The sequence below is a fragment of the Capsicum annuum genome, chromosome 7 (assembly GCF_002878395.1).
Source record: "Capsicum annuum cultivar UCD-10X-F1 chromosome 7, UCD10Xv1.1, whole genome shotgun sequence".
Taxonomy (NCBI): Eukaryota; Viridiplantae; Streptophyta; class Magnoliopsida; order Solanales; family Solanaceae; genus Capsicum; species Capsicum annuum.
Window position 1 is genome coordinate 221431034 of NC_061117.1, and position 19182 is coordinate 221450215.

Below are 19182 nucleotides of genomic sequence, written 5' to 3' on the forward strand. Positions count from 1 at the left end.
ATGCTTAAGGCGTAAGCACCACGTACGAATCTCAGAGTTTTACAAGTGCCTCGCCCAGAGCGAGTTTCAAAAAACCTTTTATACAAATAATAATTTTGGAGTTTCTCAATAATACAAAGCTCTCGTGTCATAATTTAATAGTCCAACTAATTATTGTACAATTCTCACGCGATAAATTATTTTATATTGAGCTGGTTATTTGTATATTATTGAAGCTAGTGTTAGTGAGAAAATCTCTATACCAATGGGCTGATAGTTTTGGGCTTCGGCCCAATGTTAGAGGATCAACCTGATAAAGCCCATATTTAATAGTGTAACCAAATTTCCACTCAAAATTATCCATGAAACTCCATATGAAATAACCACGCACATCAGCACCATTCCTGTTCATCACAATTAAGATGTAAAAAAGATATTAATAAATATGAATATTTCACAAAATTTAAATCCTAGATTTGCTTCCAGACCCAATTACATGTAGGTGCAATGCCGTGAGACGCCACATAAGACGCTATGTAGATGTGTATGTCTACTTATTCAACTTTAAACAAGTTTAAGTGTCTGTTTGTGCAGACCCAAAGTTGAAAGGCGTAAATGTCATTCGAGGCCAAGTCAAATTTCACCTCTACCTTTCTGCCTATAATTTATATTTTAGATCTTACAAGCTACGTTGGTTTATAAGAAAAAGTTGTGTATATATATAGATACTTGGACTCTATAATACGTGCTTTATTAGTTCATATAGGATTGATTAAATTATATTGAGTCTGACTCATAGCTGGTGATCATTTATCAAAGAATACCTGATTGATCGAGCCAAAGATGCAAGGTAAGATTTGTGAAATTTAACTCGATAAATGTCTTTGTCCAAGTCATTTTCTCCTTCTTGATTCTCATTTGAAGCATACCCTAAATGTAACAATTTGATTATATACATTTAGTTGCGTAAAATCATCCATAATCGACCATGATAATTAGTGATAACTGATAAATTCTACATGGAGATTAATATTTACCATTTTCAGTCACAAATATAGGCAGGTTATTGTATCTCTTCTTAATATAATCAACAATATCCTCCATGCCTTGTGGAACCACATACAATCCAGCCATTCCCATCTGAAAAAACAATTTAATATTGTTAAATTATTACTATTATTAAAAAAAAAAAAAAAAAAAAAAAGCAATTCGATACACCATCTTGTGTTTACAAACTACACAATGACGACCAAAAAAGGATCGAATCAAATTAGCGAGTGTTATGTAGATAGCCCACATCCATGCATGACACAAACATTAATGACTGACTGCATAATCAAGTCGAGCTCGCCATTCAAACTGATGAACAGTGTCGGAGCCAAAAATTTTAGATAGGGTATTCAATAAAATAGAAGTTTCTTTAAAAATATTAAAAAGGTAAAAATAAATTGCAACAGTTGGGGATCAAGCCCGTGCATGTGTTGACTTTGACCTTTACTAAACACCTACCAACATTAAACTACATTTCTTAATTGCGTTAAGGTTGTTCAAACCTTTATATTTAATTAAATATAATAGCATTTTACCTACATATGCAATTTTATTTTTTCGACGAAGGTTGTTCATTTCACCACCTTTAGTAGAAGGTGGCTCCGCCCCTGCTGATGCATACATTTCCGCATATGCGGAGCTAGGGTAGTGGAGGGGGTTCATATTTGAATTCTTTCATGAAAAAAATGCACATTAAAGTTTCTTGACTTTTCTATATTTTGAATTTATTTGGAGAAAATTTTGATTACGCTACTGATCAGTCATAACCTAAGCCAAATTCGTAACTGATATATATATATTGATATTGTGATGATGAAAATGGCTTTGGTTTCCCGGCCAAAATTTAATCCCTCAATTCTTAAATCATTTTCTATCATTTTTATTTGCACTCCCGTAAGAAAAACATTAACTTCATATTAAATTGACTAAATTATTCTTATTTATTATTTTTTATTATTTAATACTTATCTTTCTTTAATAATTATGCTCTAGTATTGTAAAAACTGAAATGAGTCAAATTACAAGTATAAAGGTATACATATCTATTATTAGTAAAGGGAGTAGTTCATGGCTTCTTTTGTTTCTCACTCCTCTAAAAAGCAAGGAGTTTTATTGGAGGGGTTCAAAAGTAAATATACAAACTAATCGAAGGGGGTTGAAGGGGTTCAGAAGTAAATATACGAACTAATCGAAGGGGGTTCAACATGTACTATATATGCATGAAGATATATTTTCAACCATGTAAAAATAGTATAAAAACAGTATAATTTTCGGTCGAAAATAAACCGCCTGGACGAACAAAGATAGCTCCGCCACGGCTAAAAAGGAATATTACGGTTCAACCTATAAATCATACGGAAATGAAGTTATCATACATAATAAATTCACTTTAATAATGATGTGTAAGAATATCATACCTCTTCTCCTATGAAGGCACCATATTTATTCTGTCCAGCAGTTAGCAAAAAACCTGAGATTGCTCGATTTTCACCATGGGTGCATGTAGGATTATTGTCATGCATGCATGCGCAATTTGAATAAAGACAATCTTGGACCAGCAAAGTTGAATAATGATTAAGTCCTATGAAATCTGTGCTGTTTTTTATAAGTAATTTCTCTTCAAAGCTGAATCTTGGTAAATCTTTACCAAGATAATGTTGCATTTCTATTGGATAATCTCCATGTACTAGAGGATCAAGAAGCCTGCAGGATCATTTACATATTAATACATATTATTCAGGTCATGAATAATTTACACTAGAAAAATCAAATTAAATATTCATCAAAGATTAGATTGTAGTATGATGGATAAGACGTGTTTACAGAGTTAGCCTGATGCAGGGGCGGATCTATTAAGGCCCGTGAGGGTGCCACGCCACCCACAAACTTTGACGGAAACTCTATATATGGGTGTATATATATATATCAAAATTATTTATAAACTAGACCCGCCACCCAAAGATCAAAAGCTGTCTGCAGTGCCAGTGGCAAATGATCTTATGTTCCGCCACCCAAGAAGCGCGGGTTCGAAACCCTCTAGCAGCTTAATTTTGAGAAGTTTCATTAACTCATTATGTTCCTTCTTTATTCTTGTTCTCTTTCTCTCTCATCAACTTTGGAAAAAAACCATCTCCACAATCCTACTTTGTGGAATTTCTTCGTTAGTCATCGTCACGACCCTTTGTAACTTTGAAAGCCGTAGCTTACCTTCTCTTTTGATTTTCCAAGGATAGCGGTAGCTGGAGCAAAGCCCGCTTTCTTCTCTCCGCAAATGATAAAGAAAGTCAGAGGAAAAAACACGTTCTTTATTTGCGAGATTCGAAAGTGGAGAACGCATAGCATTCTATAGGTACATAGGATCAAACATAAAGCAGCGGTCTCTTGGCAGGGTTTTAGGCGGCAATAGACTTTAGGGCTTATTGAAACTTCTGAGCGTAACGAAGTCGAAGATGGATTAAGGTAGTTTGCCTTCCAAGCCGATAGGCAAAGGGCTAAAGGATGGAACGTGCAAAGTAGATCGTGCACCTGTCGTGTGAACCATTTGTCATAAGCAATGTCTTGCGCGAAGCGATTGGAAAAACCAGTCAATCCCCTTGTAACTTGATAAATCATAAGAGAAGAAGAAATCGTTGCATAAAAAGGCATGCTTGCTATCTCTTCTGTAAGAGGAAAAGAACAAAAAACTTACTTTTAGGTAGTAAGAAATGAACATTTCTTATTAATCTAGTTAATTACTTTTCTTTTATTTCATATTAATTCAGTTAATTAGTTCCATGGAGTGTTCTTGTTCTCTTTCTCTCTCATCAACTTTGGGAAAAAAAAACCATGCCCAGAAATTCTTGCTTCTTCTCTCATCCTCCATTTTGCGGAATTTCTTCGTTAGTCACCGTCGCAACCTCATTACTCCATTTCTTTCTCAATATCCACAACCCTTTGTAACTTTGAAAGATTTTTTTGCTTTCTCTTTTAGAACATACAAAAAATTGAAGCTATCAAAATTCAAGGGGTTTCAAAATCGAAAGAAGTAAACACAGAACTAGTCGAAGATGGTTCAATATTTACTGTATATATATATATATATGTATAAGAGTAACTTTAATCATGTATAAATAGTATAGTTTTTTATCGAAGGGGTTCAAATCCCTTGTTCATTAGTTGACGTGCATCTAGGATTTGAAGTCTCCGATTAATTTGACCGATGGATCTACTTGGCACCCGGAGACTTCGAATCCTGGATCCGCCTCTGGCCTGATGGATAATCTCAGGTCGTTTGAGCTAGCATAGGACTCTTATTTCCCTCTTAAATGAGCTTATACTGTATGAATCTAAATTAGAGAATATATTACTTAGATCAAATACTTAAACTAAATGCTAATTGACCTGTTATCACATGTTATAGAGTTTATTGACAATACTGTAAGTAAAATAAAAATTATCAGTGTTGATGTTTGTTTCAAATCAACTTACGTGTACACACAGTATACACAATCACCACTTAACTACATTACTACAATATTGGTTAAATATGCATATTTCATCTTAATTTACCCTAAATTATAATTAGATGTAAGTGTTTTTTTGTATATCTATATATATGTAAATATGTATACACGTACCAAGCCACACGAAAAGTCAAAGCTCTAATTGCAGCTTTCTTGTCAACTTCATCATTTGTTATTGGCTTATACATATAAGCACTGGCCACCATTCCTATCATCCCACCTTGTTCCACCTGCCAGTATACACTAGTATTAGTTAATTGCAACTTCATTAGTTTTATTTTATGTGAACCTATTTAATTAAACAAAAAAATTTATTAAGGGAAGAGTTTAGGACTTAAGATCTTTAATTAAAAAGAATATCCTTTATATATTAATAACAACATATTTAGTATATTTTTCACAAAAAGTAGGTCTGGAGAAGGTAGGGTATATATACGCAATTCATACTTCTATCTGAAGGTGAGGTAGAAAGACTGTTTCCGATAAAATCCTCGACTCAAGACAATAACAGTGTAGAAAAGGATGTAATAGAAGTACAAAGAAAATAACAAAGTAGTACCAAAACAACATATACTGTTCGACACAAGTACAACATGCGTGATGCGTCACCAAAACTGACAAAAAAGTTATATTCTTTTTTAAACGGAATGAAAAAGACAGTGAATACTTGCCTGGAAATGCTCACGATAAATTTTGACAGCCTTGGCATGGGCCAATATTGAGTTGTGAACAGCAAGTAAAGGCTCAGTATCTGAATTACCAGATGAACAATTCCCAAATGGTGGAGAACAATGGACTGGTGGAAATAATCCATTCATATAGGCTAGTTCTGAATATAAATTGGGCTCATTTATAGTAGCCCAATACTTCACTTTATTCCCAAAATTCTTGAAACATGTTGCTGCAAAGTGCACAAATTCTTCCCTGGTTTCACAGTTTACTTTTCTTAGCCAGTATATTTAGATACATATAGATAGTACATGGCCATATACATATTCTACAAGAATTGTACATGCATTATAGATTTCCCAACTATTTTTAATTTAAGTGGTTGAATGAGCGGCTGTTTTGGTCTTTCAGAAACAACTGCCTTACCTTCACGAGATAGAGGTAAGGTCTACGTATATACAACCCTCTCCAGACCTCTTTTTTAGGATTACAAGTATGTTGTTGTTGTTGATTCCATCATAGAATTGTACATGCATTATATATTTCCCAACTATTTTTAGTTAAGTGGTTGAATGAGCGGCTGTTTTGGTCTTTCAGAAACAACCACTTTACCTTCATAAGGTAGAGGTAAGGTCTACGTATGTACAACCCTCTCCAAACCTCACTCGTAGGATTACAAGTATGTTGGTGTTGTTGATTCCCATCATAAAATAAACATTATAGCATGACACTCCATCCAGATTATCTAAATTAATTATTAAGTATTTATTAATTTATATAATATAGCCGGATTTAACTAGAGAATAAATAAAACTTACTGCATTAAAGGACTGAGCCAGGCACCAAATCTGTCCTCAAATTCTTGAGGATAGTCATTATGATGGATAGTCACAAATGGTGTTATTCCTGCAAATATTTGCAATATATATTTTACCTGTTAATATTACTAGCTAGTATATCATAATCTTGAATTTTGGTCAACTCCTGTGTAAGTTTAACTTCATGATGTGCAAATAAATATAATAAAAGAAGAGTTGGCATGAAGATCAAACAATATTTATAGTAGAAATGTCACCTTTGAGTAAGAGATTGTCAATGACATTATTGTAAAACTTGATTCCAGCAGGATTAACTTGCCCTGATTTTCCTCCTGTTCATAATAAGGAGTCAAAAACAAATACGCATTAAGGTTAATAAAGTAGCTTTATGTATTTGAATTAAGACATATCTAAGACTAATTATTTCGTTAACATCTTTCACTTAACAGATCATGTTTTTTTCAAAGCATTACTATTCCTGAGTGGGATGGGCAACGTATGTGGAAGATGGAGTGATCCCCACCTCTTGAACTAGCGTTCGGATCAATTAGACTCAAGCTCATTTTCCTAAGACAGATAATTTAAAATTAATGAGCTAAATTAATTAATAAAGAAAGAACAAGAAACATACTAGGTAGAATTCTACTCCAGGAAATGGAAAATCTATAGGCATTTACTCCAAGTGAGGCCATTATGTCAACGTCTTCCTGTCACCATTCATCATTGATTAAAACAAAAAACAATATGATCTATGGTTTAAATTAATTTTTGCTAGATCAAATTATATGGCATGGTTAATTTAATTAGTATATACCAGGTAACGATGGTAGTGGTCATCAGCTATGTCTCCATTTGCTCCATTTCTAATGCTACCTGAACCAATTCAAGCAAAAAAAACATACTATTAGCTTATATAAAAGCAACATACTAAAGATTAGTATTTCTTTTTGGTATATATTTGTATTGGATAAAGATCCTCGAGGGTGGCGTCACGAGACAAAAGGAACCTCTCGCTAGAAAGATACCCTCGACGGGACACCAACATAGTGGCATCTCGGAGGAGATACTTTGTGAATGAAATGCCCCCAAGGACGAGAATGACGTGGATGAAAGGAGAGGAGAAGAGGGCGTCAGAGTCCATCAGAGGTGCAGACGCGTATTATAGGAACTTCTAGAGAACTTTATACAAAAGTAAAAGAATGTGAAAGAGATACCATTGGTATGAGTAAAAATATCCCAATTACTAAGACTCCTGCCATCTTCAATATAGGCTCCTTCAATCTAACACAAATTAAAATTTGAACATTTTCAATTAGGATGCCTATATATATGAGACAAGATAAACAGTACCAAAAAGGGAAAAAAGAAACAGGAATTAACAACAAACAACTTATATTATGTCACTGAACTACAAAAATTTATCACTAATTCTATTTCACGGCGAATTAGTGATGGAATATAAAAAAAAATTACTATTAGATATGAGCTATTTTGCGATGAAATAAAAGGTGAGAGAGATATATACATACTTGATAGGCAGAAGTTGAAGTTCCAAAAAGAAAACCAATTGGAAAATCTGATCTTTTCACCTCTTCTTCCAAGCCATATATGATTTTATTTGCATAAATATGTTGCAATATTAAGAGAAGAAAAATGAAAGAGGAGTAGTTCTTCATTTTTCTTTCTGAATTTTAGATAAAACTGTAGCACAAAATAGTCTGTCTGACTCAATAATTAGTGTAATGAAAAAGTACTTATTACTATAGTCTATCTGATTGGTTGTGCTTATCTGTCATGTTAGATAGAACATTAAATAACATATGTTTCTGGTTTAATATTATACTATAAGGTGCGGTTTGGTTTGCGGTATTAATGTAAATAATTTCAGAATAAAATAATAATCTCGAGATAAAAAATTTATGCACTCATTTGGTTGTCAATATTTCGGATAATTTATTCCGGTAGCATTAATAATTAGTTCCCGGATAAGTTATCCATAGATATGGTGGGATTATTATCCCAACTTAAGTTATTCTTGGTATAAAATATAAAATGACAAAAGTACCCTCAAACCCTATATTTTCATTTCACACATATATAGATTTTCATTTTTCCTAACAAATTTATTATGGACGGAAATTTTCATTTTTCCTAAAAAATTTATCATGGACAAGTTATTAAAGTATGTTAACATTTCCTTTCTAACTTAATACATGCATAATTACTAAATTAAAAAATATTTTTATATTTAGCTAAAATTATTTGAAAATTTATTTTTTTAAAAAAAATATAATTTGACTCCCCAAATATTAATGATACTAAATAATGAAAATGAGAGTAATTCTTTTTCACATTTTTTTATGATGAGTTTTTTTGACAAAAAATGAGATTATCGATATTTTATGGAATTTAGAACAAAATAAGTAATTTAACATGAAATATTAGATCTTCATACACATTTTAAAAATATCAACATAAATTTCTTAACATATATTTTTAGAAAAAAGAAACTAATAAAGTTAAAAAAATATCAGTAACTTTTTAATTTTTTTTGTATGATTTAATATAAAGGAAAATAATTAAACTAAATATTGTGAAGGGTATTATAGTAAACAAACAATATATTTTTACAAACAATGCACTACATGTTATTTTTAGTAACACAAATCAAATAACCACTAAAAAATAATATCAGGATAACTTATCCCACCATAACTAATCCCGGTATAACTTGTTTCCAAACCAAACGAAGTGCTAAAATAATGTTGTTGAGAACATTTCAACTTCTAATAACTTACACATACCCAATGTATACACCAAATCAATACTAGTGGTGCATCCAACTCATAGTGAGGGGGTCATCCGAACCCTGTTCGGCGGAAAATTATACTATATATGTATACAAGCTTAAGATTATTTTTCATGTATATATAGTTAACGCTGAACTCCCTTCGACTAATTATTTCGTTCACATTTTTTTTATTTTGAATCCTCTCAATTAAGATGCTGGCTCCGTCACTGGTCAATAGATGCATGTCATATGTTTGAATTTAGAGTTCATGTTACTTAACCATGATTAATCAACATGTATTTTACTTAATTTAATTAATTAATCATAATAAAAAATATTAATTTAATGTATATATTGGGTGCGTGTAAGTTTTTACCATATTTTCGAATGCTGAGCTGTACCACTAGTAATAATAATTGAAAGGAATATCGAATTGTTTGATGCTGGTGCATATATATTTTAATTATTTTGACATAATTTCTAATAAAATATACTCCCTCCGTTTCAAATTATGTGTCATCATTTTCTTTTTAATTTGTTCCAAAATAAGTATCGTCTTTCCTTTTTTAACAACTTTTTAAAGGCATAATTACCCTTTTACCCTTATTTGTCCCACTTAATTAAAAAAAAGATATTGACACATTTTTTTATAAAGAATAATTTGATAAAATTTACTAAGTCTTTTCTTATTTCTTAAATTTTGTGCCCAATCAAATAGCGACACATAAAATGGGACGGAGGGAGTTAATCTACATCCATCTGACTTGTAACACTTATGGGGTTAATTTTAAAATGATTATAAAGTTTGATGCAGACATCACGCCTAAAATTTGCGAGGACCCACGAAAAATTACAATTTAATAGATCGTTCCGCTTTATTATTTTTCCATTATATTTTATGTGAATTCTTTTGATTAATTTAATCTGAAGATTAAAAAAGAAAATAAAAAATTTGAAATTCTTAAAGTGAAGAGTCAAAAACATACTTAAAATACTTTTTTTAAGTTTCATGCATGAACTAAAATGTCTGAGTTTTATGAGCTATCACAACATGTTTAGCGAAATCAGTGACGGAATCAGGATTTTCGTTAAGAGCTTCAGAAGTAAATATGAGAACTAATCGAAGGGGTTTCAACTGCTATTGTATATATATAAAAAAGCAATTTTATCTATGTATAAATAGTAAAATATTTCGCGGAAGGAGGTTCGGATGAACCCCTCGGCCAAGTGTAGCTCCGCTTCCTGAGCGAAACACACACAAATTATCAGTTATTTGAGTTTCATACCTAAAATCTCACTAAAAACTGATAATTCGAATATGTTTAGCTAAACACTTGTGATAATTTAAGAAGAAAACTCACATACTTGATAGTTCAAGTATGAAACTCACAAAAAATAAAAATAAAAAAAAATGATCAAAATACTTACATGAGTTTTTGCCTTTTTAACTCACGTGCAAAACACGTTATTGTTTCAAAATATAAACTTCACCTCCTCCCTCCAAAAGTCAACCCACGTTAATCTCGTATTAAATTTTTTAATATCTCCAAAACTCACATTATAATTTTTTTGGGGAGTGGGGGGTGGGGTGAAGTAGGGGGAGGGGGAAATTCAGTAGTTGAGCCAGCTGGTGAGTTCCATTTTATAATCTTCTAAGTTGCATCAAGAATCATAATTAGATTTTAGCCTGGATCTGCTCTAACAAACAAATTAATTAAGTACTATATGTTCTATCAAATTGAATTAAAATATAATTTCATCATTAATTTCTCTTTCTGAATTGAGAATATGAGTGATGTAGGACATCAGTATTTATAATCTCACTAATCAGTAGAAACATGTATCTCGAAACATAATAAACTTCAAAAATATTCATAAACAGATCACGACATCAAATATTATTTTTCTCTAAGTTAATAAGATCAATAGAGCTCTTTTAAAGATCAACTTGAAATATTAAAGTATTTTAACAATCAAATACATCTTAATTCTTAAGAAGGTCCAAAATATCTTACCCTCGAATAATACTCAAACCCTCAATTCATAGAGAAATTTAGAGCGAAAAAAATAGAATATACAGTTTTGATAAATAAAATCACTAAAAAAATAGTTAATTAAGCTTTTTTCTTGTATATTGTGTGAAGAATAAAATAACTGATTACCACTATTTAGTGACTAGTGGATCCTTATAAAATTTCGTCTATTTGATAGTTTTTAATCACAAACATTAACCGAGTTCTTCCCAAATATCAACTCGAAATACTGATGTGCTGTTTGATGTTTTTGGTGATATCAAATGTATCTCAAGGTGATCCAAATCATCCTAAGTTTTAGCAATACACTACTTATGATCCTCAAATCACAGAGAAATTTCCAAATGAACAATAATAAATTACATAGAATTAAAAATACAAAAAAGTTTAATAATGTTTTTATATTGAGCTCTTTGCTTGTATATTGTTGAGGGTAGTGTTAGTGAGGAACTCTCTAAACCAATGGGCCGATAGTTTTGGGCTTCGGTCCAACGAAAGTGGATCAACATGATAAAGCCCAAATTGGAGAGTGTATCCAAATCTCCACTCAAAATTATCCAACAAACTCCATACAAAATAACCACGCACATCAGCACCATTCCTGTAAATTATCATTTATATTAAAGAAGAGAAAAAAAGACAATTAAGTTTAATATGAAGATGTATAAAAACAAAAATGGATGTAAAACAACATACAACTTGTTAGAAAAATAGAGAAATATAATCGAGAAAAAAGGTGTTTAGATGCGAAAAGATTATTTTCTTGAAGAGATACTGTTCATATATACATATTGTAGAAAATATAAATAATTCTCTTCAGGATACAACAAAGCGTACGATATACGTGTAGATTTTTCTTTTTTTAGTTACTTCATGAAGGAAGGTTTAATTTATAGAGTTAGAGAAATGACGATTCTGAATAGCCATCTTCTTTTCATGCACAAATATGTCCGTTTAAATTCAAGACTTTTAGGTGGAATTCATTGATGGCCTCCTAAAATTGACATCAACTTACAGTTAAACACTTTAACTAGGTTTTGTTCCTCTTAAACACCTCGTATATGAAGTGTTCAATCTCATTTCCCCTTTTATTATATATAGGACAATCTCGATCACGTATATTACAAACTACAACAAATATTAACATACATGGACTCAGGAGAGAAGCTACCCTTTGTTGAGGGGTACCCCTTTCGATGAAAAATTATACTATTTATACATGATTAAAATTATTATTTTATGTGTATATAAAAGATATTGAACCCTCTTCAATTTGTTCGTAGATTTAATTCTAGAACCCCTAAGAGAAAATTTTGGCTCCGCCACTACTTGGACTCTATGATCCATATTATATATTAGTTCATATAAAGTAGTAGAAAATTTGAGATTAATGGAAATTAAGTATACCTAATTGATCGAGCCAAAGATGCTAAGTATGTTTTGTGATATTTAATTCGTTTCATATCTAAGTCCATATCATATCCTCCATCTTGATACTCATTTGATGCATACCCTACATGAAGTATTGAAGTATATGGTAAATCACAATTTACCTTCAATTATGTAAATCAATATAATAGTCATAAAAATTAATATAATCAATTTAAATGATTAGGAGATTAATATTTACCATTTTCAGTCACAAATATAGGTATGTTATTGTATCTCTTGCTAACATAATCAACAATGTCTTCCATGCCTTGTGGAACAACATACATTCCAGGCATTCCCATCTGAAAAAAAAAACAAAAAAAAAAAAGAGATCAGCTTGATGGTTTAATGTTGTGCTATTGTGGATGAAATAGCGTTCACTGATCACTTTTCTTTAAAGTATTTGTAAATTCACCCTATCATACAACAACATATACTAGGTTCTAAAGAAGGTAGAATATACGTGGACCATAGTCCAGAGACAGGCGAAGTCAGGATTTGAAATCCGTGGGTTCTGAATTTAAAGAAAAGACAAAAGGATTTATGTTGTTGATGGGGTTCCAACCAACATCTGAGGCCAATGAGGCCTTAACGGTGGCACATCTACCATTGGGCCAAGCAACAATCATTGTCTATGGGTTCGCTTTATATATATATATATATATATATATATATATATTTTGAATTTAGTAATACAGATATAGGGTGTACGTAAAAGCTACTGTATGTCCGAACCTCCGTAGCTTACTATAGCTTTGCCCCTGGACCATACCTTAAAGAGTCAAATTCACCCTATCACAGTAAGAATAATTTAAATAATTAATGATCATATATGGAAGAAATTATATTTACTTGATCTCCTATGTATGCACCATCTTTCTGTCCAGTAACAAGGACAAACCCACGAATTGCAGTATTTTCACCATGTGTACAAAGAACATCACTGTCCATGCACGTGCAATTTGAATGAAGACAATCCTTGGTAAACCATGTTGTATAATGATTAAGTCCTATGAAATCTGTACTGTTTATTATAAGTAATTTTTCTTCAAAGCTGAATCTTGGTAAATCTTTCCCAAGATAATGTTGCATTTCTATTGGATAATCTCCATGTACTAGAGGATCAAGAAGCCTGCAAGGTCATTTAAAATTGTCAAGGTCATAAACAATTTACATTCAGAAAATCAAATTAAAGATCATTAAGGATGATATGGGATAAATGAGATCTCTTCATCCGTAACTTAGGTTTGAGAATAATTTCAAATAGAGAAATTTCTGATGGCTCGCTTAATTAATTCTCTCTTAAAATACTCTATAAGGCGTAAATCTGAATTAGATGGGCCATTGAGTTTAAGAACAACAAATGACAAAGTATATAACCGAAATCACATATTAAGACAAATAAGTTCTGCATACCACATATGGTAACTGACTTGCTATCACTTGTTAAAATTTACCGTTGTGCCGCCGGACTCATCTGAACCCTTCCAACACTTTTGATAATTAAAATATAAATTTATATGTAAAAATATACGTACGTACCAGGCGACATGAAAGGCCAAAGCCCTGTTTGCAGCTTTGTGGTCAGCCTCGTCATCAGTCATTGGCTTATACATGTAAGCACTGGCCACCATTCCTATCATCCCACCTTGTTCTCCCTGCACCTCATACATACAGAGTTGTCACGTAGGACGCGTGAGTCTACGTGTTCAGCTTATGATAATTTAAGTGTCTATTTGTGCACACCCAAAAACACATACGCTAGCTGAAGTCAAGTTAAAGTGTACATTTATGTATTATGTCTATATTATATGTTCTATATATATAATAATAACAATTTATTATAGCAGCCGAAAAATATTCTGACAAACAATGCCGTTATAAAGGGGATTTAATACTTGCCTGGAATTGGTGATGGTAGAGTTTGACAGCCTTGGCATGGGCCAATATTGAGTTGTGGACAGCAAGTAAAGGCTCAGTGTCTGAATTACCAGATGAACATTTCCCAAATGGTGGAGAACAATGTGAAGGTGGGAACGCTCCTTTCAAATAGGCCATTTCCATATATAAATTTGGCTCATTTATAGTAGCCCAATACTTCACTCTATCCCCAAAACTCTTGAAACATACCTCAGCAAAGTAAACAAACTCCTCCCTAAAATTTAAAGATTATACAAACAAATTAAGATTGAGAACTATATATATTTCTTTTACTATACATAAGCAATCACGTAAGAGTTTAAATTATATACGTCATCAGTTAAAAAAATAGTATATAGTGTCAAGTCACCTAAATGATATTTACTGAAAAATATATGAACAAAATTTCATATTAATAGTTGAAAAAAAAAAGTTACATCTAAGGTGAAGCTATACTCTAATGGTACGAGGTCGTTTGGAAAAACTATCGTGTGGGACATGACCCAAAGTAGATATATTTTAGATTATTTTACTATAATAGATAAAGATGATCTGACGGTATAAAAAATCTTACTGCATAAAAGGACTGAGCCAGGCCCTAAATCTGTCTTCAAATTCCTGAGGATAATCATAATGATGGATAGTCACAAATGGTGTTATTCCTGTAATTTATTACAGTATATAAATCTTAGTATGACTATCAATCATAATTAATTTAGCCTTTTTTGTTAAATTAAAGAAGATGAATGAATGAAAGAAAGAATAGTGTAAATAACTACCTTTGAGTAAGAGATTATTAATGATATTATTGTAAAATTTTATACCAGCAGGATTCACAGGCCCTAGCTTTCCTCCTGTTCAGCACCACCATAATTAAAGAATCAAATACATCTACTATAAGAATAATTTAATTAGTGTCTTCTTACTGATTCAATAAACACTACTAAAAATATAGGCCTTTTCTATCAAGAATCAATGAGAAATTTTGTGTTATAAAATACGTATGATTTTTTCCCCATCCATTTTCCATTCCACCAAACCAACTAACTAGAAAACACATCGTGCAAAACATATTTTCATTAAAACACTAAGAATCTTCTGAATTTTTTCACGTGAAAATACTACTATTTTTTTTTCACTGATTCAATCAAAATATTGTGAGAATAGCCGCTGAATATTTTTTAATAATTTCAGGAAAAAATAATAATTTTCTACCGGGGGAGCCCCCCCCCCCCCCCCACAAAAAAAAAAAAACCCCCTTCCCCCCCCAAAAAAAAGGAAAGAAAGAAACGTACTAGGTAGAATTCTAGTCCAGGAAATGGAGAATCTATATGCATTTACTCCAACAGAGGCCATTGTGTCAATGTCTTTCTGTCATCATTAATTAAAAACAAATTATTAAGTTAAAGCCATAATTAACATATTTTATCAAATGTCAAAATCAAAATAACTAACTAATTCGGTGTGTACCATGTAACGGTGATAATGGTCATCAGCTACATCTCCATTTCCTCCATTTGGTATTGCACCTGCAAAAAATTTATGTACAAAAATTGGAGAAATTTATTAATTAATCACACCCCATTTTATATATGAATCTATGTAACTAGGCATGGTATTTAAGTAAAAAATAAAGTCTTTCAATTCACTAGTACTCTTATATCTTGGGTAGCTATAATCATGTCAAAATCACTGACAGAATTAGAATTTTCATTAAGAGAGTTCAAAATATAAAAAAAAATACATGAAGAGGTTAAAGGAAGCTCAACATCTATTATACATATGTGAATAAATTTTAACCATATAAAAACATTGAAATTTTTGCCGAAAGGATTCGAATGAACCTCCTAGGACCTTGCTAGCTCCGCCCTTGGCCACGACATTCTATTATTAGAAGTGTGCTCTCTCCTTGACGGTTTTAAACTTTTAGATTAGATGGTCATATAGGAAATTTTTAGTTGGCTGACTATTTAAGTTTTTAGTTTATTGGTTAGGATCCAATTCTCCGTTTCCCCAGAGTCCGAACCCAAAATATGCCCTCAAATTGAAAAAAGTACCACTCTATGTCATATAAAAAAAAAGTACCAAAATAGACTTTGTGCACTTATTAAGTTCACAATACTTTTAAATTTTAACGGAAGTCTTACCAACAGCGTTAAAAAAGGTGAAGATCAAATTGTGCACTAAATAAGTGCATAATCCATTTTTTTATGGATTGTGCACTTATTCAGTGCACAATTCATTTTTTAGTGCACAACAAAAAAAAATAAAAATTGTGCACTTATTTAGTGCACAATTTATTTATTCCACGTGCCAATTTTTTTTGAAGATTATATTTATTTCACACAAGATTATATTTGTTTGTGGTTCCACTATTTTTTACATTTTTATTCTTATACACAAAAAAGTAGCTTAAGTTATATGTATATATGTAAGTATGAATATATATATATACTTGATGATTTAACAAGTGTGTGAATCTGTGAGCCTGGTAACTGTTTCTGTTAGTAGCACCCTAAAACAATGAAATATACTTGCCGAAGGGAAAAATAAGGAGGTTGGCTGCTATCTCGTTTGGTATGGTCTTTTATGTTTACAAAAGCATGAAGGCAAATACACATTTAGTTCCATTTCTGCTTGAAAAGCGTAGTACGTGTAACCACAGTGGTTTTCATTTCATGTTAAAAGAGTAGACAACATTTCTTGTCTTTCTGATCGTATTGAGTAATTTGCTCTCTTTGATGTTCTTCAATTTCTATTCAAACGTGATTTGGTGCTGACTAATTTATAGTGCAGGTACACTAAATATTACTAGTACTATTTTCTTTCTATGATCCAAAAATTTGTTTGGAGTCGATCTTTGGATCAATCATAGATCACTTGGCACGTGAAATATAATCTTAGATCACTTGTGTTTACAAAAGCATGAAGGCAAATACAAAGGCATGTGAAGCATAATTTAAGCTATTTTTTTTTGTGTATAAGACTAAAAATGTAAAAAATAGCAGAACCATAAACAAATATAAACTTGTGTGAAAATAAATACAATTTTAAAAAACAATTGGCTAGTGAAATAAATAAATTGTGCACTTATTTAGTGCACAGTCTATTTATTAGTAAATTGTACATTAAATAAGTGCACAATGTTGAATAAAAAGAATTGTGCACTAAATAAGTGACTTGTTTAGTTCACAACCCATAAAAAGTGAATTATACACTAAATAAATGCACAAAACCTATTTTGATACTTTTTTTATATGACATAGATTGATACTTTTTTCAATTTGAGGGCATATTTTAGTTCCGAACTCATTTCCCCATTCCTGACCTTCCCGCCCTACCCACACAAAAAAAAATCTGTATTAAAAAAGAAAAATTAGATGATCACATACTTTAATAATCAATATGATATCAAAACAGATAAAAGTTTTGAATTGGAACCTCACATCTACTCATTATGAAAAGAATGAGACTTACCATTGATAAGACAATAAGCATCCCAGTTGCTAAAACTTCTGCCATCTTCAATATATCCTCCTTCAATCTTAACACACATAAAATTGCAAAATTAGGTAGTTATAATATGTCACAAATTTAAGACCAACAAATAAAAGGTGAAAAATATATAGTATATGCATACTTGATAGGAAGAAGATGCAGTTCCAAAAAGAAAACCATTTGGAAACTCTGATCTCTTCACCTCTTCTTCCAAGCCATTATTTACTATGATTTTATTTGCACAAACATGTTGGAATATTACGAGAAGAAAAATGAAAGAGGAGTAATTCTTCATTTTTCTTTCTGAATTTTAGTACTACTACAAAATAGTCTGTCTCTGACTCAATATTTAGGGTAATGAAAACGTACTTATTATTAAAGTGTCTCTGATTGGTTGTGCTTATCTGTTACGTAAAATAGAACATTAAATATAGGAAAAAGGGTCAAATTTGTCCCTCTGCTTTAAAAAAAAATTAATTAAATATACCTTTCGTCATACTTTAGGGTCAAATTTATCCCTCTACTTTGAAAAATTGGTTAAATATACTCTTTGTCGTACTTTTGAAGCCAAATTTACCCTTGATTTCATACTTTGGGCCCATATTTACTCTCATGGTTGAGAAGCTTTTTACTTTTAACCTTCCTTTAACAGAAAAGCCCAAATCAACGTTAAATTCTCTAATTTTTTAAAAATAAATCACATCTTAATCTAACTCGGTCGATCTGACCCATAAAAAATATACAAACAAATATACGCCTCCCTTAGTTCTTGTGGTCGAATTTTTTCAACGAACAAAAATATTTCTCTTTCAACGTGCAACGCTGGTAGGTAGTTTACAAATGAACAAAACGTAAAACAAAATGGGATAACAGAGAAGCATGAAACTAGAGAAAACATCTATTGCAAACTTTGATCTTGTTCGATTACGTTCAAATTTCAAAATTTAGTATGCAATTCTATATGCATCAAAATTCTAGAACCAATGAATAAATTTTTTTAGTAAATGACATGATAAAAAAATTGTATAAATCTAAATTGCATATAAATATATATGAATGAAGAGATGTTCGATTGGCACATAAGGAGACATCTTAACTCAATCATTCAGAGAAATATCCAATGGACCTAATCTATTACATTAGTTTGTCAAGTGCCATTTTTCATGAGCTCTGCATTGATGCAGATCCACGAACTGAGAAAAAAATATATTTCTTTATGTTTGCACTGATGAAAATTCATGAACTGAAAAAGGAATATATTTCTTTGTGTTTGCACTAATACAAATCAATTTTTCATAAGCTATGCCTGATAAATATTTAGTGGCTTAATCTCGTTGAAAAATTGGCCAACAGAACTGAAGGGGGTATATTTATTATTTGTGTCTTCTTTGTGGCTCGAGTCAGATCAGACGAATTACATTAAGGTGTATTTTATTTTTAAAAAATGAGATATTTAACGTTCATTTGAGCTTTTTTATTTAAAAAGTGTA

The 19182-nt window shown here is 31.4% G+C and overlaps 2 protein-coding genes across 2 annotated transcripts; both read right to left on the reverse strand.

The window, feature by feature from the left end:
* LOC107878684 (beta-glucosidase 18) lies at positions 1-7791 on the reverse strand. The gene is made up of 12 exons (XM_016725764.2): positions 7549-7791; positions 7234-7300; positions 6834-6892; positions 6651-6726; positions 6277-6351; positions 6020-6107; positions 5204-5456; positions 4647-4762; positions 2448-2733; positions 1017-1119; positions 804-909; positions 1-383 (listed from the first exon to the last, which is right to left on the reverse strand). The coding sequence occupies exons 1-12, from the start codon at positions 7693-7695 to the stop codon at positions 182-184; spliced, it is 1578 nt and encodes a 525-aa protein (XP_016581250.1). The 5' UTR covers positions 7696-7791; the 3' UTR covers positions 1-181.
* Positions 7792-11054: 3263 nt separating this feature from the next.
* Positions 11055-18052, reverse strand: LOC107876908 (beta-glucosidase 18-like). Its single transcript, XM_016723724.2, has 12 exons — positions 17835-18052; positions 17672-17738; positions 15665-15723; positions 15490-15565; positions 14974-15048; positions 14769-14856; positions 14173-14429; positions 13817-13928; positions 13127-13406; positions 12474-12576; positions 12251-12356; positions 11055-11444 (listed from the first exon to the last, which is right to left on the reverse strand). Exons 1-12 carry the CDS (start codon positions 17985-17987, stop codon positions 11243-11245), a joined length of 1578 nt encoding a protein of 525 aa, XP_016579210.1. The 5' UTR covers positions 17988-18052; the 3' UTR covers positions 11055-11242.
* Between the last annotated feature and the right edge of the window lie 1130 nt (positions 18053-19182).